The sequence below is a fragment of the Cydia amplana genome, chromosome 13, assembly GCF_948474715.1.
Source record: "Cydia amplana chromosome 13, ilCydAmpl1.1, whole genome shotgun sequence".
In the NCBI taxonomy this organism is placed as follows: domain Eukaryota; kingdom Metazoa; phylum Arthropoda; class Insecta; order Lepidoptera; family Tortricidae; genus Cydia; species Cydia amplana.
Window position 1 is genome coordinate 4,399,651 of NC_086081.1, and position 22,850 is coordinate 4,422,500.

At 36.4% G+C, this 22,850-nt stretch overlaps 1 protein-coding gene across 2 annotated transcripts in view; it reads left to right on the forward strand.

Annotated features, from left to right (window-relative positions):
- The window catches only part of LOC134653407 (fasciclin-2-like), a 62,921-nt gene that overhangs the window by 22,821 nt on the left and 17,250 nt on the right, over window positions 1-22,850 (forward strand). Inside the window, exons 2-7 of one of the 2 annotated variants that reach the window (XM_063508757.1) lie at window positions 15,406-15,553; window positions 16,465-16,634; window positions 18,108-18,241; window positions 18,686-18,832; window positions 19,329-19,469; window positions 21,568-21,717. In XM_063508757.1, coding sequence (XP_063364827.1) covers window positions 15,406-15,553; window positions 16,465-16,634; window positions 18,108-18,241; window positions 18,686-18,832; window positions 19,329-19,469; window positions 21,568-21,717 — 890 coding nt within the window. Of the gene's footprint in view, window positions 1-15,405; window positions 15,554-16,464; window positions 16,635-18,107; window positions 18,242-18,685; window positions 18,833-19,328; window positions 19,470-21,567; window positions 21,718-22,850 lie in introns of those variants that run through there. The other variant, XM_063508758.1, reaches the window with a different exon arrangement.

The window sequence follows — 22,850 nt, forward strand, 5'->3', positions numbered from 1 at the left end:
TTCTTTCGTTCTTGTAGTAACGATATCAAATGGTACCTCAAGCCAGGATTTGAACCCCCGACCTCCAGATTGAGAGTCGGACGTCTAATCCACTCGGCCACCACCGCAAACGATAAACACAGTATAATTAGTATCGACAGTCTGTATTACAAAATGTCTGATAATACTCTGTCTTAAGCGGATATTAGCGGTTAGGACTCGACACCGGTTTATCTTAGTTTCGCAAGTTATGAATAATTCGTCGCAAGCTTGCGGATTAGTGATACTGAGGGGCTACCGCAAAAACTGAATTTCGCAAATTGCGGGGATCTTTCTCTTTTACTCCAATGAAGGCGTAATTAGAGTGACAGAGAAAAATGCCCGCAATTTCCGAAATTCGGTTTTCGCGGTAGCCCCTGTTTGATGGTAAGCTTTAATGTTTAATGAAACGTCAACGTTAGAACTCACTAAGTACTTTAAGTGCCAGTTACAGGTCTGTTAACGTCATCTTAGTTCGTTAAAGTTTGCTTGTATGAAAGTTTGATGGCATGACAGCTGCCACCGCCATATTTAACGTTGATCACTTCGTTAATTATGCTTGGCGCCATACAATACAATACAAATCCTCTTTATTGCACAACAGACACGCATAATACATGAAGACAGAGGTAACAACAGGCGGTCTTATCGCTAAAGAGCGATCTCTTCCAGACAACCATCCGGTATAAAGGGCTAACGCAGTAGTTTTTATGTTATAATTTTACACGTTTTAATCAAAGGCAAACGCCGTGCAAAAATGCACACGGAAACTGAGCCCGTACCGTACCATGAGTCATTGACAGTGTCAAAACTGACATAAACGCATTCGAGAACGTAATTTACTTTCTATGCATCTCGCTCGTACTCGCATATTAGGGCAAGCGAGATGTCAGTGTCAAACTGGTGGTAGTGGTACTGGACTAGAGTCGGTCCAAGCTAACTCTGCATTTCATTTGCAATGACAAATTCTGGAAATGACATATTTTTAATGAAAATTTGACGTTTATAACGACACTCCCGTATCTATTTTGTTCAGTTTAAGTCAGTGCAAAAAAAAATGTGGTAACTCTTTAGATACCACACATAAATTATTTTTTTCTCGCGTACTCTTCCGTCATTTAAAGGGTCGTGCACACACCTTTAAAACCCTACCTTATTTTCGGCTTCGCCTCAAATTGTTACTCACGCCACTCGCCTTTTTTGACCTCTCTTAAACAAGGTTGCATACAATACTATAACTTTATGTTCTCACTGTCATTAAACGCTCTTTGCAGTGCAATAATCTAAGAAACAAAACAATAGCATGACTAGTATTTAGAGGAAACAAGAGGCCGATTCAGAAACGCACTATATGATATCAATTTCACATCTACAGTGCGTCACCATCGCACACCAGTAACATGGTGATAAGCGGGCGCGGCTATAATGTTGATGTAAAAGTAGCGTCATATTTATTGTGTCTGAATTCAGCCTGAGACCTAATAGGTCGTAATTGGTGGAGTGAGCCGCGCACGCGAGCCGCTGCCGTAACGACAATATTTATGTCACTCCAATAAAGCGTCTGCGCATGCCATAGATTGTGTAAGTAGCTACTTGTAGAGTCTGTGCGGAAAGAAAACAGTCCTGAAATGTATGGGGCCCAATACATTTCACGGCTCTTCTCTTTCCGAACAGACTCTAGAAGTCATCTTACACCATATAAATATATGTGTTTTATGTTCTATCGCATTAAACGTGTTTGAGACTATATCGTCAGGTGACAAGCAAAAGTCACTAATTACTATAAAATATTTAAACAAAAATCAACCTTCTTTTCGTACTTACTAATATGGTTCACTATGGCTATGAACTTGTGGAGGTACTTAGTGACTTTTGCTTGTCACCTGACGATATTTCTTGGGCCCTATGTCTTGGATAGCGACCTAATAAGAGTTATGGCAGTTATAGTACAACGGGGGCAAGGAGAGTCAGGGTACATGAAAAATAGGTCTATATCTCGGTTTAGCATAGTGGAAAATGTCTATTGATTGGTAAAAAAATAATTCAAACTCGAACTTAGTGTAGTCGAAATGCAGTATTCGAATAAAAACGGTCAAACTACCGGTAGAGATGGAGTGCTAGTTGTTTTCCATCTTATTTTCTCGGAAACGTTAGTATTTGTCATGCTACTTCAGTCTACCTCGGTACTTTTTGTACCGAGACTGACTGAAACAGCAAGACACGTTCGTAAGTTTCCGCGAAAATACGATGGAAAATAATTATGCACTACCTACATCTGAAAGTCACCGACCATGACTTAAACAGGCTCCAAAGTCAAGTCAAGCCAAGCCAAGCCAGGTTTGGATAACACACAGTTTAGTTTTAAAAACTTGGGCTCCAAAGATTCGGGTTTAAGTAGTTTTATAACCAACACTAAAATACATCAACTAGTAATTTCTATTGTCCATATTGCCCTGATTTGAAACAAATAGTGTGGGTCAAATGATCTGACCGTGAACGAAATAGACCATGCGGGACTGCAAGTTAAGAGATCCAAATTATTTATGATGAGAAAGTATTGTGGAAGATTGAACGGGTTGTACATGACGAAGCATAGACAATAATGTACTTACTCTAAATTATTATTACTAAGAGCAACACTTGACTGTCCATTCGTAGACCTTATAACGTTGTAATAAGGATCAAAAATGATTAGTTAACTGTGTCAACGATAGACGATCGTAAAGGTATATTGTTGTTGTGTGTTGGTATTTATTTTGGCGAGCGGATAAACTTTATTATCTTGTGATAATGTAATAGTTAATCTTACTATTTAAGTTACAAATGTACTATATAAATTTTAACACTTCCCTCGTTCGAATATCTAATCGAAAATACTAATCAGGATGTTCGTGTTTTCGCTCACAAAAACAGCTTATTACCCATGTAACCAAAATATCTAAATAGCTCCTCTATCGTATCCATTCCCAATCCGAAAACATTGTAGTTTATTCACGTCTATTCCAACCTCCGGGAAAGTAATACTGGCCGGGGATGTTTTCCATGTGCTAATTCCTCCGCTGGGGAGAAATAACATTAAATCCTGTACCGAGTTCCCGATGCTTTCCTGTTAACAAACCGGTAATATAGGGGGATTGCATTTCCGATCGATTTTGTCTAACAATAAAGTGAAATAGGTGTTTTTAACTCTTTTCTAAGGGTGGTTTCCACTACAGATGGTGAATAATCCTTTCCAATCGTATTTTCTCGGAAACACTGGTACGGTATATCTCCTGCTGCTTCAGTCAACCTTAGTACTTTTGTACGATATTTAATAATAAGGATGAAACATTTATCCTAGTAACTAAAGGGTCCACTGATTATCAGTCCGCCGGACGACATCAGCCTGTCAGTTAGAATAAAAAGCTGACAGCTCCGAACAACTGACAGGCTGATATCGTCCGGCGGACTGATACCTAATAATTAGTGGGCCTCTTACGAACCCGGGCAGTTTTGCGCTTTTGAATTTGGAACTTTCTTTTATTTTCAGGTTCATAACTCGAATTAAATTTTTGTACATGTGCAAGTACGCGGGGACTTACGAGGACAAGGTACAGTCAGGACAGCCAAGAGTGTTGCTATTAGTATTTGCACATAAGTGCACTTGCGTCGAAGTGAGTAAATAAGAGCGAGGCACGAGGTAATTGGTTGAAATTGAATGGCACTACTACTGTCGCCACTGAGGCGTTAATTGCACTCAGTAGAGATGTAGTAGCTATTCAATACGTCTATAATGACAACAACTTTTCACACAAGATAAATGCTGCACTGAGTCTTTGAATTTACAATTTTACTAGCACTCCGGTTTTTTCACACGTATTTCAATATTTTCAATATCGTAATATTTTTTGAAGCAATATAAATATTATACCTATAAATGTTGTAGCAATGGTATAATTTCACTGCACTTATTTAAAGTACATCCCTAAATTTATTTTATGATATCCTGTGATATTGAAAGCGGGGATAGTAACGAACATTTTATTCAGTAATACTTGGATTATATCCCCATTAAAATGATTGCACGGACAAGCCACAGCAAGTACCTACACAAACTGTAGTACCTAGTACTTATACGAAATTGAATACTCGTACACTAAATAATAAAACCACTTGTTTTCTACTCACAGCGTGACAGTCAAAAAGAGGTTTTATGTCACTATTACATAAAGCCTCTTCCTAGTGCCATTATGAACTAATAAGTTGAATTTAGTTGGCGAGCCAAATTATATTGGCGATATTAAACACGAGATGCGCTGAATGGATATGGCCTTGGGTTCTAACTATTTAATTTGTAGGAACAGTCACAGGACAATTTTCTTAATTCCTAAAGCGAATTTTGGTAAGAGTTCGTCTAAGCTAACTGTGCACTGACTTGAACAAGACAAAGTGATATGAACAAATATTGCTAAAAATTGTAGAAGTATGTACATACAAAATACAAAACTTCTACTCGCTCTGTTTTCTTTGTACTTACAACAATTTTCAGTAACAAAAAAATAGTACCCGACGTAGATAATAAAGAATTATGAATCTATTAGTTAGTTATTGTGACATAAAAATACAAACTAAACAATAAAACTAAACTAAGTACATGCATTATAAAACTAAAAATAATCTTAGAAATAAACTTATAAATAAATAATCTTTAATAGAAAAAAACCGACTTCTCTAACTACTAGCCTAACCCACTTAACGGTGCTTATACTTTATTTGGTAATATGTATACATTTTATGGTAATCATAGTGGTTGATTTAGTTTAGGTATCATAGTGGTTTTCCGGGTCAAGGTCCGGATCTGGGTCCGAGTCCGAGTACGGGTCCGAGTCCGGAGTCCGGGGCCCAATCCAAGTCAAAATCGAAATTGAAAATCACAAAACGTGTATACTATGCGTCGTTGAGGAGTTCTGTTCTGATCATCATCAGCAGTTCCACTTCATCAAATGCCACAGTTTTTAATGTAAATGCTTGATTTTCTGATGAAAATATATAAAATTCTATACGGATGCCTTTAAGATTTGAGAAGTTCCCTCGATTCCTCATGGATACCATTTTCAGGACTTGAGATTGACATAAATGTGCCTAAAAACCTAACTTGCTTAACAAACATAACGAAAAGGACAAATCGCCAAATGCGAGCTATGCGTCGTTGAAGAGTTCCGTTATGATCATCATCAGCAGTTCCACTTCATCAAATGCGACAGTTTTTAATGAAAATGCTCGATTTTCTGATGAAAATACAAAAATCTCTATACGCATGCCTTTAAGATTGGAGGAGTTCCCTCGATTCCTCGTGGATCCCATCATCAGAACTCGAGCTTGACAAAATTGTGGCTTAAAAACTTAACTTGCTTAACAAACATAACGAAGAGGACAAATCGCCAAACGTGAACTATGCGTCGTTGAAGAGTTCTGTTCTGATCATCATCAGCAGTTCCACTTCATCAAATGTCACTTTTTTATGTATATGCTTGATTTGTTGATGAAAATACAAAAATCTCTATACGCATGCCTTTAAGATTTGAGGAGTTCCCTCGATTCCTCATGGATCCCATCATCAGTACTCGAGCTTGACAAAAATGTAGCTTAAAAACTTAACTTGCTTAACAAACATAACGAAGAGGACAAATCGTCAGACGTGTGCTATGCATCGTTGAAGAGTTCCGTTCTGATCATCATCAGCAGTTCCACTTCATCAAATGTCACTTTTTTGAATGTATATGCTTGATTTGTTGATAAAAATACAAAAATCACTATATGTGTGCCTTTAAGATTTGAGGAGTTCCCTCGATTCCTCATGGATCCCATCATCAGAACTGGGTTTTGACAAAAACGGGACCAATCTGTATGCATATACATACAATCAAAAAAATAATTTTCAAAATCGGTCCAGTAATGACGGAGATATGGAGTAACAAACATAAAAAAAATAAAAAAAAATAAAAAAAAATAAAAAAAAACATACAACCGAATTGATAACCTCCTCCTTTTAGATTTGGAAGTCGGTTAAAAATGCTCCCTAGCTCGCTGTCCTGAGTTATGGTGCCCAGAAGACTGGCAGCGTTACCTTTATGAATTATTATTATTATGTTACGTAAATGTTTATAGTCAGTTTCATGTACCTAATTTAAGCATGTCGTTTTAAAATGACAGCGTAAAGGATGACTAAAAGGGCCCACTGATTAACAGTCCGCCTGATGATATCGGCCTGTCAGTTAGAACAAAAAGTTGACAGTTCCGAACAACTGACAGGCCGATATCGTCCGGCGGACTGGTAATCAGGGGGCCCCTTAACGCTAGACCGGGCCGCGGCCGGGCCGGAGCTTCGGGGTGGAAAGCACCATGTGATTACCGATCAGCCGTCATAGAAAATGACATGTCGGACGCCTCGGCCCGGACCCGGCCCGGTCTAGCGTGTCATCCTTAACTTCGATTGCCTGGCGACGGCTAGGTTCCTGTGACTGTAAATATTTATACTTACTTAATCAGTCATATAAAGGTGTTCTGTGTTTTGTACAATAAAGAGTTTATACATACATACATAAAAAGGCAGCAAGGTAAATTGTCGTAATATCACTAGAAATAGATGTTACACACACGCTGATGTCAGTAGGTACTTACCTTTAATCTCGTTTATTTTCTCGTATCACTTACATTTGGTTAAGGACATGAAGGTTGACGTGAATAACGGTTACATTTAGATTATTTAAGACTAGGGTTTAAACAGGACGCTGACACATACGAAAAATTGGTTTGATTGTGTCTTTTAATAGTTCTCTGTCATTTTAATTGTCTTTGAAAACTGAGGATTTTTAGGGTTCCGTAGCCAAATGGCAAAAAACGGAACCCTTATAGATTCGTCATGTCTGTCTGTCTGTCTGTCTGTCTGTCTGTCTGTCTGTCTGTCCGTCTGTCTGTCCGTCCGTATGTCACAGCCACTTTTCTCCGAAACTATAAGAACTATACTGTTGAAACTTGGTAAGTAGATGTATTCTGTGAACCGCATTAAGATTTTCACACAAAAATAGAAAACAAACAATAAATTTTTGGGGTTCCCCATACTTCGAACTGAAACTCAAATTTTTTTTTTCATCAAACCCATACGTGTGGGGTATCTATGGATAGGTCTTCAAAAATAATATTGAGGTTTCTAATATCATTTTTTTCTAAACTGAATAGTTTGCGCGAGAGACACTTCCAAATGGGTAAAATGTGTGTCCCCCCCCCCCCCCTAACTTCTAAAATAAGAGAATGATAAAACTAAAAAAAAATATATGATGTACATTACCATGTAAACTTCCACCGAAAATTGGTTTGAACGAGATCTAGCAAGTAGTTTTTTTTTAATACGTCATAAATCGCCTAAATACGGAACCCTTCATGGGCGAGTCCGACTCGCACTTGGCCGCTTTTTTTAAACACATACTCCATATTTTGTATGATATATAGGTACGGTTGACTTTTTTTTGTTATTATTTGCCGTAGCCAATACAAAATGCATCTTAAACAGTACATGTAATACATTTTTTTTATAAGGAAATATTTTCTATAGTTAGTAATTAACAGGAATTTGATTTTATGAAAATTAAATATACAACAATCTTACATAAATTATCCTAGTCCCACAGTGAACTCAATAAGTTTGTATTGTGGGTATACTATACGACGAAAAATATAATATTGTAAATAAATACTTAGTTATATATATGTAGGAAAACATCAATAACTCGATTCCATCCAAAGTTTTGGAATTAAATTATACGCTTAAACCTGTAGCGCAAATGATTAAGCCACAATTTACAAATACTTATTTACCTTTAACATGCACTATTAGGCTCCACAACTGTTTTTTTTTTAGGAAATTACGTACATATTAAGCTTGTCATTGAGTCACACATAGATTGTTTTTTTACCTGATTTGCCTCTTTAAGTAGATTATAATTTGCATCGAAAATGTTAGTACTAGTGGCTCTGTGAGCTGTAGACCTCGCGAACTGAATAAATGTATGGCAAAAATATTTATTAAAATATAGGTATAGTACATGTAATATAAACAAAAAATTAAAAACTACATAAAGCTACAAACAAAAAATAAACGAATACGCTTAACCCGCGCTTGATAAATAAAAAATACGAAATTTTTAATTTTTTTTCGAAATAAAAAAATAAAATAAAAAACAACTATACGAAATTTAAGTATAAAAAAATACAAAAAGTTATGTAGCAGTATACAATTACTGGGGATGGAATCAGGGACCTGCCGATGCAAACAAAAAAAGCGAACGTTTGCAAAATACGCCATTATAGTTCTTACTAAAGCTGACGAAATTTAGCTACTCATTCTCAAGTAAAAACTAAATATCTAAATACCGCCAAAACCAGCGATACAAATTTTCTGAATTTTTGGCCATTTAATCTATAAACATATCTCAATAAGAAAGAACTCTTATGACACCGGTACGACTATTTGTTTAGGCGGGAGCTATCACGACTCCGCCATTTTGAAAAAATTCCAAAAACCGGATCGACAATTTTTTTTTATTTAGTCATAGAATTCGGTCACAAAATTTCACGAATATCGGTTAAGAATTGCGACCTGTAGAGGAGAACATCCGGACATACAAAAGCAAAATGAGTCAAAACGTAGACCTTCGCTACGCTTCGGTCAATTACCAAGAACCCATTTAAAAATATTCAAACATAGCTCGTATAATTTTAGGTAATAGTAGCATAAATGTTGGTAGTATATTTCGGGTGTATAATTTTATGTAGAGCAGAGACGTAATGACTCAAATATCTAACCGCTACTCGCTACTCAACACAATGGAATAACACCGCGACCCATTTCAACCTTCGAGGAAAACGCGATCGACTATTTAAGATAATCTTACAATATTTGGAACGCATATAACAAACAAACATAGCCTTCGGTGACCTTATACTACAATAATATTCCTTAATAATATTAAAGGACGTTTCAGGACAACCAAAATACAAATCTTACTTAATATTATCTAAGAAATAAATAAGTATCGTGAGGTGAGGAGGTCGAGTATGGTGAGGTGTGCAATAAAGAGTATTGTATTGTAATGTATTGACTGTATTGTATTGTATCGTGGCTATAACCGCGAAAATCGAATTTCGCAAATTGCTGGCATTTTTCTCTGTCACTCTAATAATGCCTTCATTGGAGTAAAAGAGAAAGATCCCCCGCAATTTGCGAATGTCAGTTTTCGCGGTATCCCCTCTGAGTGTTTTCTACTTAAACTTTGTTAGGTACATATTTATCTATACTCGTATCTTATTATTCTCTTTATTTATTTATCATCTTAAGTTAGGTTAATTTATAATATGGATATAAAAATAAAATACAAAAACACTTACAAAAACAATACAAAATACTTATAAACATATTATAAAAAAACCTAACCTAGGGTGCCGCCAGCAGCGGGGCAAGGCCCAAGCTGCCGGTGGTCAGGGCTGCAGAGAGAGGAACCGACGGACTATCCGCGCCGTGTCCAAGATCACCGCCTTCTGCATCTGACCCTTGATCCAACCACCTAGCGAGAGTCTCTCAAGATGTTGGTCGAGACTCTTCGCTATTAGACCGTTCGCTGAAACAACTATCGGGACAATGATCGTCGAATCAACATCCCACATGGCGGTTATCTCGTTATTATTATTATTATTGTGCCTCTCGGTCTCTCTATATTGGAATATTTCCAACATAAATAGGGCAAGCAATGACCCGTCTATGCAACAGAAGCTCATCTACATAGTTACAATTACAAACCGTTAACAGCTTTTAAAGTATGACGCGCGGTCGACAATGCATTCGCTTAGTGTCTATTTAAGTAGTCATACCTCAATCTTTTATTTAACGACTTCTTTACTGGCCCGTACAGCCTGGTTCGTGAATTTTACCCGAATATTGCACGGGTTATAATTTTAGCAGAAAAGGAGGTTTTGTTTACGAAAAACCGTGGACGTGTTCGGGTTAGTTTTTGAAAGGTTTTGCTTGTAGGTATGTGTAGGTACTAAAATAATATGTTGTTATTAATATGAGTTACTTAGTAGCAAAACCTTTGTGTGAAAAAAACATTTTGTGTAAATGAATTTAATTTTTAGGTGCCTTCATCTCATGTTATTTATAAAAATATTATGTTTTTTTATTTTTTATTTTAACTATTAAGATTTTCATTATTTTTAATTAAATGTTATTCTCTAAAGTGTCATTCAATAGAACTTGCTAACTATGTAAACAAAAGTTACTAGTAAATTGACATTCAGTGTCAGTTTTAGTATGGCGGTTTGTTTACATAGTTAGCAAGTTCTATTGAATGACACTTTAGTTAAGTTTTAAATACGTTTAAAGTAAAGTTAAATATTATTTCTGAGAAATATTTATACAGAAATTGTAGTATTTCATTCAAGTCATGATAGTTCTCAGAAAATATTATATTTTCTTGCAATTCTTCCAATGTCTTACATTATGCTTTTCACACATTGCACATAACTACCATAACTATGTCAGACACGTCCCAAACACAAAACGACCAACAATACAAACAATAGTATTAACACTCAATACATTATTCAACTTTGGTATTTTTTCGAAATGTCGTGATTCATAATATGTACATTCGTGGTACATGCTTCAGGAAATCAATAATTCCGGAATTATCTGTAAATTAGACGTGACTGATGATTATTTATTTTCTTGTTTGGGTAATTGGGTACTTAGGTAAGTAACATAGCATGCGTTTCTGGCCTTAACAAAAACACAGAGATAATACCTAATTTACTTTAAAACTATAAAATTTCCCTATTTTCCGTCTTTAAATTCCAACATTATACTAGATTCAATATCCATTCTTAACTAGGTACTTATTGTTTAGGAAGGCAAACCATATCAGAAAAAGATATCTCCGGTGGACAAAACAATTAAAGTAATAGTGCCTGTAAGGGTTACTAAATAGTTACGTTTGACCCGGTCAGGCACCCAGCTATCAATACTAATTAATAGCTGTTACACTAACCGCGTTATGACGGTGACAAATAGTATTATAATCGATAAATGGAAATGCGACGGTGCATTTACACATAAATATCCCTGTTAATAGCCGAACAACGTAATTTTCGTGTAAATTATGCAAAAACAGTCTTAAAACCAACGATGTACGAACTACAGCATTTCATTAATTAAGTTTGTTGGCACGCGCCTCATAACATACTTTAACTCGCCTATTAACCCATATATGTCCAGGAAACTGTTATTAAACTTTGATGACTGCTATGAAATCAAAGTCCTGAGGGTAATTTTATGGTTAAATTAAATTAATGATCATCAACGAAACATCAAATTAATGATTAAGACTGTAATATACTTAATTTATTGCCAATTACAATTTTTACAATTATAAATAAAAGAAGACACATAATTCATACTTATGTAATGTCTTATGTGATTTTATAATCACATGTCATAATCAAAACTAACAAAAATCCTACATATATTACTTAAAACTACCTAAACCTAACCTAAAACCCCTTATGTGTTATGCCCGGTCCAAAAGTCCCCGTCACACTTGCAGCGTTGCCGCGCTGTATGGCGATGGATGGATGAAGACTGTAATTAAAATTCGTCTATCGTGAGTCATATGGATATTAAAATAAAGACGTTTACTCATAAACATAAACATGAAATAGATATCACTAAAGAAAATGTGACCAAATCCACCGATGGCCGAGGCGGGAATCGAACCCGCGTCTTCAGCTTACGCGGCTAACGTCCTGACCACTAGGCCAGGTGACCACAGCGGTACCCGTTCCCAAATTCTCTTGAATTTTAGTAAAGGTATTTTGGAGTCATTAAGATTTAACTTTTCTCCATTGACATAGATACTGGCTTTACGGGCAATAATAATGAGGCATGACAGGGGCCAGTACAGCGGTGTGAAATCGCTACAACGCGATTGGTTGATGAGTTCGCATCACGCTTGCGATAGGTTGACGAGTTCGCATTACGCGCGCTATTGGTCGCAACTAGTTGCGTTAGACTGCACGATTGGCTGGAATTCGTGAGTAACACCGCTGAACTAGTACCATTTTTAGTGCCCCATTAGCCCGTCCTTAGATATTATAAGTACGTCAATGCTTTTCTCGGTAATATATACTTAGCCATTTCGTTATTCGTATAATAATTAGCTACATATACAAATTTTATAATAATAAGAATAATCTCTATACAGTTATTATTTATTTTAGAATTAGAACGTTAAATATATTTGTTTTACACAACACAGGCGATATAATCCGTTTTATTTTTATTTAAATATTTAGATACAATAATAATATTTATGTTTGACATCTCCAGTGAAATAAAATACATTCCGTAACCTACCTATAACGGATCTTTACAACGGAACATTTGCAACAAAATCATAACAATAGTGACAATAATAAAATAACATACGCGCTGGTGGCCTAGCGGTAAGAGCGTGCGACTTGATCCGGAGGTCGCAGGTTCAAACCCCGGCTCGTACCAATGAGTTTTTCGGAACTTATGTACGAAATATCATTTGATATTTACCAGTCTCTTTTCGGTGAAGGAAAACATCCTGAGGAAACCGGACTCATCCCAATAAGGCCTAGTTTACCCTCTGGGTTGGAAGGTCAGATGGCAGTCGCTTTCGTAAAAACTACTGCCTACGCCAATTCCTGGCGCTTGGCAACGGACCCCAGGCTCCCATGAGCCGTGGTAAAATGCCGGGACAAACGCGAGGAAGATGATGTGACAATAACATACAATTGTAAATTATATAGCTACCATCTACATACTATAACTATACCGAAGGCATGTATGCAAGCAGAGTAGATTGATTAAATGTCACTCTGACATCCAATACTGACGTACGGTCAGCAAGATAGATCCTGATTGTCTTAAGGCTTCCCGCTGTTCGATTAGGGATAAAAACAACTTTTATTAGCTTACGATGTCAGCGGGTGAAAAGCGATAGACGAGTAGATACCATGTACATAAGTTTTCATAGTAAACTTTTGAACTGCTTTTACAACAGAGAGATGCGATCAAAACTTGTTACGATTTAAAAATCTTTTTTTTAAATTTCAAGCATTGTCCATGTGTTATTTTATCACGTATAGATGACAATATATTTTATTGTAATTACCTACTTATGTAAAAATTTCCACGCACTGAATTCTTATGATCCTTCAATGTTGCCTTTTTGTGTTTTGTTTTCGTTTACGATTAAATAAATAAATACTGTAAAAAAGATGGATTGTAAACAATAGTTGGATTTCCACGACACTACTCGCAACTTTTCGAATATTAAGTCATCATCTTCCTCGCGTTGTCCCGGCATTTTGCCACGGCTCATGGGAGCCTGGGGTCCGCATGGCAACCAATCCCAGTAATTGGCGTGGGCGTTAGTTTTTACGGAAGAGACTGCCATCTGACTTCCAACCCAGAGGGTAAACTAGGCCCGTATTGGGATTAGTCCGGTTTCCTCACGATGTTTTCCTTCACCGAAAAGCGACTGGTAAATATCAAATGATATTTCGTACATAAGTTCCGAAAAACTCATTGGTACGAGCCGGGGTTCGAACCCACGACCTCCGGATTGCAAATTGCACGCTCTTACTGCTAGGCCACCAGCGCTTTTTCACCTATAACTATTAAGTATTCTTTTATAAATACGGATATTTCTGATTACTATTACTTTATATGAATGTAAATATTTGTAGATGCCAATTGCCAATAAATTAAAAAGTTAGGTTCGGGCTATTCAAATAATTATGTTTAACTAGCGGAAGGAGATCTCGTACAGGTTACTAACTTTACTGACCCATTAGAAACTCATCTCGTATCTGATTTGAAAATCGCAATATACGTCTTATTATTATTAAATAATTTGCAACTCATCTCATAATCTTCACCTTCGTGCATAAATCATGGCTAACCACAATCATCTATATTATGCCGACGGTGCCCTGTTGCAATGTCATTATGTTTGAATCAAACTCAATACAATATTACTCGTACACTCATTACAATATTACCTACTCATTAAATACGAGTATATAGTAAGTTTAATAGATATTAAAGTATAGTGTTATTGATCGTAGAACGTTAAAAGTCTTAGCGCCACTTGCACCATTCCACTAGCCCGGGGTTAACCGGTTCAACCTAGGGTTACCATGGTTACCAGTACAATTCGACACTGGATTAATGGTTTAACCGCTTAACCCCGGGTTAGTGGGATGGTGCGAGTGGCGCTTAGTGTAGTTAGCATCACTACTTCTTGTAAAACAAAGTCCCTCGGTGCATCTGTCTGTCTGAACAGATAAACTCAAAAACTACTGAGCGGATTTTCATGCGGTTTTCACCTATCAATAGAGTGATTACGTGTGAAGCCGGGGGGCCGGTCGTCAGTATTTGTATGATCAATACAAATAAAGAATATGAATATGAATATGATAAAACCTGAACTTATATTACGAAACTTTAGGCTATCATTACTAGAAGTCTAGAACCTGTCTGATTACGATCTACCGCGTGCCAAGTCTAGACCAACTTTAATAAGATCCGGACAACTTTTTAAATCTTGTTCTTCAAATAAAATCAATAACCCGAACTTCGAACGTCGCTAACGACCGAACGTTTGACAGAACTTGAACTACCTACCTATGTTTGCAAGAAAAGTTGAAAGTTACGTAAATTCTACAGTGAAAGTTATCTCAAGAATTATGTGCTACAACTTTTGTCATTAACATATATATATATCTCAGGACTAGCCTTACGGGCAATAAGAATGGAGCATGAATGGGGCCAGTACAGGCGGTGTGAAAACACGATTGATTAATGAGTTCGCATCACGATTGGTCGCAACTAGTTGCGTTATACTACACGATTGGCTCGAATTCGTGAGTGACACCGCTGAACTAGTACCATTTTTAGTGCACGAAAGGCCAGTCCTGAGATATATATAAGTCAATGACTTTTGTACTGATTTTATTTTCCTCGTATTCGACATGAAAATAGTACTACTTTTTGACTCTAATCTAATCTATGAGAGCGCTCGATCGGAGTGAGATAGTCTCTAAAATATGTCTTTAGAAATGGTAACCTTTCATTCCATAGTCACTGGTTATAACAAAGCACTAGTTTGTTAATTCTTTTTTTTGGTTCCATAGTCTAACTGGTAATTTAAGGAACCCTCAAAGTTTCGTCAGGCTCATCTAAATATTATCTTTCTGTCTGCCCGATAGCGGGTTACATAGTTACCGTTTTTATTATAATTTAATTCTGAAATATTTCTTTTCTAGTGTGCACTGCTTGTTTTATCGGAAGCGAATATGAAAAAAACGCAGGCACGACGGGCTCCACTTATGTTAAAAACTGCGAATGCAATGAAGTCGGGTACTCAGTGAAGCATCTGACATGGTTGGACCCGGACGGCAACGCTATCAATGGGTAAGAGTTACCTTTACATCGCATTATCACCAGTACATAGTATAAAACAAAGTCGCTTCCCTGTCTGTCTGTCTGTTTGCTTAGAAAAGTACGCAACGGATTTTGATGCGGTTTTTTTAAATAGATAGAGTGATTCAAGAGGAAGTTTTATGTATAATTTGTTAACCCGTGCGAAGCCGGGGCGGGTCGCTAGTTAACAATATCTGGGAGACCGAGCTTTGCTCGGAAAACATATAATAACTCAAAAATGCGCGTTTTTCCAGGGATAAGACCTAGCTAGATCGTTTTTCGGCCCCGAAAACCCAATAGCAAATTTCATCGAAATCGTTATATCCGTTTCCGAGATCCCCAAAATATATAAATATACACCTTTGTGATTGCGTACCTATTTTATTATAAATAAATTATTCTTATTCTATTCTTATTTTTATAAATAAACATATAAATAAATAAACAAGAATTGCTTGTTGAAAGGTATTAGAATATTTAACAATATTATCATCAAGAACAATATCGATTATATTTTTAAATTACGAAATGTTACGCGCGTGAATTAAAAACGTGGGTAATTTTCATTGGGCATTTTAATTTGGCAAACGATGTACCAAACATTCTGTAAAGCTTTGGTTTCCTCCGAAAGCGGTGCCGTCATATAGCGGCCGTCTCCATACAAATACTACGACATCCATATTTAGCCGTATTATTTAGTATGGAGACGGCCGCTATATGACGGCACCTATCCTAGGAAAACCGATCTTTAGTGCAGCCAGTAATAACATGCAATCTTAAGACGACAATAAAATCATTAAATCATATATTCTATTGTCATGGTCTTAAGATTGCATCAGCAATACAGTACGGGTATTTCGAGGCTGTACTTATTTAATTAGATAAATGATTGTTTCTCTAAGACCAGATTCGAGCAATCCAAACATATACACGGAGATTCAAGATCACAACGGCACGGGTATCCTGAGCCTCGTGGTGAGGAGCATCAGCAAGTCCATGGCAGGAAACTACACCTGCCAGACGAACTTCGAAGGAAACACGTATAGCCAGACCTATAATATCGAAGCATATGGTAATTATGAACACCAAACTAGCTGTAACTACCAAGAGTTTTCTCTTACTCAATCAATAGATTGTAAGAAAATATCTAAAATTTAAGGAAAAAATGTGTGCCGCCTAGATTGACAGCTAACGATGCGCGCTGTATTTATTACGCTATTTATAATAGGGATGATGACATATGTTGAATTTTATAACAAAATCTAGTAAAATAGATAGCATACGAGCAATTTATCACAATAATGTGGATATTAAAATAAAATATTGAAAAATTACAAAATTACAGGACCTGAAAGTTTCAAAATTTAAGTTTTTTTTAACTTCCAAAAACGATAAAAGTAAGGGTACCATTCGATTCCTTACTTTTCATCCAAAACAATATTGTATAGCAACTATATACATAAACGCAATATTTCACCGACAAAAACGCAATTTTCTTGTTTTGTCCATACTACAAGATGGGCGATGACGTCACGGCCTCTGGCCGTTTTGTATAGGGCGTTTCGCGAGTGAAGTGCGACTGTCGGACTTTGACTACAATTTCTGACTTTTGTGTTACTTTAATGCAATGGGTCCCATATAGACATTTGATCCTAAAAACAAACCCGATCGACTGATACCATAAAAAAAAATTAGTCATGTAGCCTATTATATATAAGCACGAAATATGGAATCCATAGATTTTTTAACAGAAAGTGTTTGCGAATGAGACTCAGACTATACTCATCTACTTAGCAATTTACTGTTTGTTGAAATAGGTACAAATGTAATTTCAATTTGGAAAATGAACCAGTGAAAGCTTGAGTTTTTGCACATAAGGTGCTCTTTAGAAAGAACTAAAACTTTAGTGAACTTTTATATTTATAGAGAGACGTTTTAGGTAGCGTTCTAATTGGCTTCCGATCGTACAAGCACAATCGTACGATTTCATCGTGCAATAAAATTTATTTCTGTGCTCGCGCGGTATTTCTATGCATCCACCACACCCCAGTAAATTTTTGTGGAGCAACACTGTGCAGATACGTTACCTAATGTTACCGTATTTTACCTATTATTTTATTATAGTTACTCACTGTTGCACAGTGTTGCTCCACAGCTACACCACAACTTTACTCTTTACGCAACCGTACCAGCTTTTCTCGAAGAATTTCCGGTTAAAGGGCCTCGGTAGAGAGTACCATTTTGTACCATTTGGAGTTGAAACTCTTGGTCCATGGGATCCCAGCGCGCATAAGTTGTTTGCAGAAATCGCAAAGCGTCTGGTTGACGTAACTGGTGACCGAAGAGCTGGCGGCTACCTCGCACAACGCGAGCATCAGCATTGCGATACAGCGAGGAAATGTCGCCAGGATCCTTGGTACAATGCCTCAAGGGCCTATTTTAGATTTAAGCTAGTTTTTAATTTTTATTTATTAATTTTTAATACGTTTTTAATTTCTTTTATTAATACTGTATATCTTGTTTGTAAATAAAAATTTGTTTCTAGATAGCCCGTACTTCGTGAACACGACTGAGAACCAGAATATAATCATCGGGGAAGACTCGATAGTTAGATGCGAAGTGCGAGGAATCGCAGACTACGAGATAGTTTGGTACCTAATCACAGATCACGCGGATGTGGTATGATTTATTTTTCTAGTCACTTCCTTTTGGTGGCTGTTGTTACCAGCCGTCACCTTTATAATTAAGATGATAGAGTCCAATAAATGATGTTTATCCTAGATGCATCACAGAGTTCCATCTCCGACTTTGTCTCTTCCTCTTTGTAAGGTCTTCGGCATACTTTTTGTAAAATAAAATATAAAAATAATTTAAACAATCAAATAGTTAACTGCCTCATATAGGACCCTGAATTAATGTGGTCTCAACTTGCAACTAGGTACATGCATCAAGAATTAATACGTATTTTTTAAAATTTGTTTTCTAACTGTCATGTCAACTGTCTACGGGGTAAGTGTGGCTGACTTTCACATTGGGGCCTATTTAGACAATGATTAGTTTTTCTTGCGAGTTCATATATTTGCTACTGGCGTTTAATGTCATTAATAAATTGTTTTTTTTTAGCTTTTGGTCAACAACAAGAAGTACAAGATACTGCCTAAACAAGGTCTACTCATCAGAAATGTGACTAAAGAGGACGCCGGTTACTACAACTGCACAGTGAATAACATTGTCATAGGGGATTCTATACCAATACGTATAAATGTACAGGTAAATATACCGATTGCTTAAAAGTTCCACAAGTACTGTGTTATGACGACCGGTCTGGCCTCACTACTACCCCTACTACTACTGGTAGTGACCCTGCCTGTGAAGCCGCAGTCCTGGGTTCGAATCCCAGTAAGGGCATTTATTTGTGTGATGAGCACAGATATTTGTTCCGGCGTCATGGTTGTTTTCTATGTATTTAAGTATTTGTATATTATGTCTATCGTTGTCTGAGTACCCACAACACAGCTTGAGCTTACCGTGGGGCTTAGTCAATTTGTGTAAAAATGTCCATTAATATTTATTTATTTATTTATATTTATTATTACGACAAAAGAATCCTTAAATGTTTTGCCAACGTATTTTAGGCCAACCTATATACACTTTACAAAAATATCAAACCTCCGCGCCTATTTTTTCCTTTTATTTAATTTCCCAGTTTTTTTAAATACCTACCATCAAACGGCTGGTATAAATATTGAATACTTTATTTTCACAGGCAGCGGCCAGACCAGTGATATTCGAGCCAAAATTTAACATTCATCCGGAGGCTATAGTTGTCGGCAACACAGTGGTTGTGGAGTGCCTCGCGGAAGCCATACCCTACCCCGAATATACCTGGACCAAGATTCGTGATGAGGTAGGGTAAAGGCACCAGTAGTCAGCCTTATAACGACTTTTTTAAGTTTGAACGTTCGGCATTTCTACAGGATTAGTCGGATAATTAAACAAATGACATGGTTAGATCAATTGTTTATCATAGTTTTAAAACAAAATATTAAAAAAAATAACAATCCTCTTTATAATATATCTAATTAAGTTTAAACAAAAAGTGGCACTTTTCTCCAGTAGTCAGCCTCCAAAATCCAGTAAGCAGCCTCAGTGTACCCAGTACTCAGCCTATATAAACTATTCATAATAATTAGATCAAAATCACTAATATTTATATCAAAATCAACGATATTATAATATATTTTTTTTATAATTTTTGTTATCGTTATTGTAGTTAGTTGTAGTTTTTAATTTTAGTTTAATATGATTTTTTTGCATATATGTATTACTTACCTACTTGTTTACTTATTTAATAAATAAAAAAATCTTATAGGTACCTACAATTCTTATGACACGAAATTTGTTGGCCATAGGTACTTAATTAACTAACACTATTCATACAAACTAAGAATCGCAATATTTATTTTCTAATAATTAATCCGTCAAAAATTAACGAGGTAAATCAGGTAGTATATAATTATGTTCCTAGTAGGTATTCGGTAAGAAATAATTAATCGAGTCTATGCAGAACTAATTATCATTAATAAACAAAGTCATATACCGACCAGGAACAAGCAAAATGATAGTTATGTATAGTTAAAGTCAAAAATATGTATACACTTTTGAACCTTATTTCAATGAGATAGGGTTTAAAAATGTGGACATATTTTTGGCGGCGACGTACCAAGCAAGGTCAATGGCTGAGTACTGGATCCGCGAAACCCAGTGCTCAGCCGCATTAAAACGTTATTTCAAATGCGGCTGACTACTGGGTTTTACTTTAAATTGACTAGGGCATGCCTAACTAAATTTGAAAATGTAAATTTAACGGTCCTAACGGTCGCATTGGCTCGAAAATAATAAAATAAACGAATAACCCAAAGGTCAGCCGTGGGGGGCTGGGCACTGGATTCTTTGGAAAAAAGTGTTATCCAGTAGCCAGCCCCCTCAATTTATAAGTGAAATATTGATATTTTCATTCAAATATAATGCAATTTAATAGATAAACTAATAAATAAACCAATCATTAACAAAAACAATAACTTTTAACATTAAAACATAGTTTTTCTTGCCTGTTAAGAGAACACCACGTGCAGTAAAAAAATATGGCGGACATGACACTATTGCACTCGTCGACAAACAGCACCTGTATGAACGAGTATATTTCTTCCCCCCGTTCCCTCACCGCACATGTCGTGTGACGTATTAACCAATAAGGAATCAAAGCTCCTATTTGAGTACTCGCGATTCGTTTAAACGAATATACCAGATATTTATGACCAATAAACGACTCAAAAGGCTGACTACTGGTACCTGGCTGGCCACTGGTGCCGTTACCCTATGTATGATTTACTTACTGTTTGATCATCATCATCTTCCTCGCGTTGTCCCGGCATTTTGCCACGGCTCATGGGAGCCTGGGGTCCGCTTGGCAACTAATCCCAGTAATCGGCGTGGGCACTAGTTTTTACGAAGGCGACTGCCATCTGACCTTCCAACCCAGAGGGTAAACTAGGCCCGTATTGGGATTAGTCCGGTTTCCTCACGATGTTTTCCTTCACCGAAAAGCGACTGGTAAATATCAAATGATATTTCGTACATAAGTTCCGAAAAAGTCATTGGTACGAGCCGGGGTTCGGACCCGCGACCTCCGGATTGCAAGTCGCACGCTCTTACCGCTAAGCCACCAGCGCTTCTTAAAGGATTTACTTACTGTTTGATCCATAACATTATTAATACCTACCTACCTACATACCCATTTCGTACGATGGCATTAAAAGGATCTGCATAAAACAAATACATAAATTATTCTAATGTTTCTCATCTATTTAATAATTCGTAAAAATCATTTTATACAGTATTAATAAGCTTAACAAAAATCTTGTTTTATGTTACTTGCGAACTTAACCATATTTCAATAAACATTATATTTCGTAATGTTAATTATCATTTGTAATATTTTTCAGTTCGGAAATCCTATAGAAGATGCAAACTCAACGTGGACACCAATGGTTAATACAATAAAATTTGATAGCATAAAAAAAGAAGACGCAGGGACATATGTATGCACCGCAGCCAACACTGTGGATAGTGCAGCTATAAAAGTGTATATTGGTGTAAGTATATCTGCCTGATAAGAACAAACTTTTTTTTACCTTTGATGTTGACATGAATCGCGAATATATAACATGTTATGTTTTTACCATAGCAGGGAATATTAGAACGCGGAAAATCATATTTTGCAAGTGTAAATATGCGTAATAAATTAATTAAAAATAATCAAAAGTATTTAAAATAATGCCCAGTATCACGTGACTGCAAACGCCAATCGGAGCGCGTGACGTAATCACAGTGGAATCACCAAAGACAAGTTATTTAACCTGTCTAAGTGTCTACAGATTATCGTACCGAAACGCGATCTTGGTGCGGTGCGGCGCACGAATCGATAGTGTGTAAGGTGGTGCGTTAAGGACGCAGCTATAAGTTAGAGCGAGAAAGAAGGTTGCTGTCCAATGCGGTAGTGTGTTAAGGCTTTAAAAAATATTTGTCAGTTGCCATATAAAGAATTTAAAAAAATGACTGACAGCAGTTTGTTTAAAACGCCGTTACGTCATCAAGGTCACGTGACAGTTTGGAGCGTTTAGGCGCGAAATTTAAACACGAAACTTATTATACATGTTTTTTTATTCAAAATTAATGAACATATTTTTTTACTATTTTTTTCTGTAATTATTACGTGTAGTTAAGGTTTTAAGTAACAAAAAAAGGTCGAACCTTTTTTTGCTTGATTAAAGCATGAAACTTGGCACAGTTGTTCCTTATATCAAAATAAGCCGATTAAGATCGGTAGCCCGAGGGAGCCCCCGCTTAAGCCCGAGAGGGGGGGGGGGTCAAGTAGCGCCCCGCCCGGCTTCATTCTAAAAATTCTAACAGGCCCCGTTTAGCTAATAGGTCATATTTGGTATCAATTTCGGATAAATCAATAACGTAGAATTCATTTCTGGTATAAAAAAATTGCAATTTGTAGAAAAAAAGAATAAAAAAACACAAAAAAATATTTTTTCAAGTGTAATTTTGGTTTTTTATTTATTGTCAAAATTAAACTGCTTGGTTTTTCTACATACAAAAAATATGACGATAAAGACTATTTAATGTAGATTTTAAAAACATAACTTTTACTTACCTTTATGAAAAAGAAATTGCATTAAAAAAACATATATCGTCCCGCGCCGGTGAATATCTTGTTACC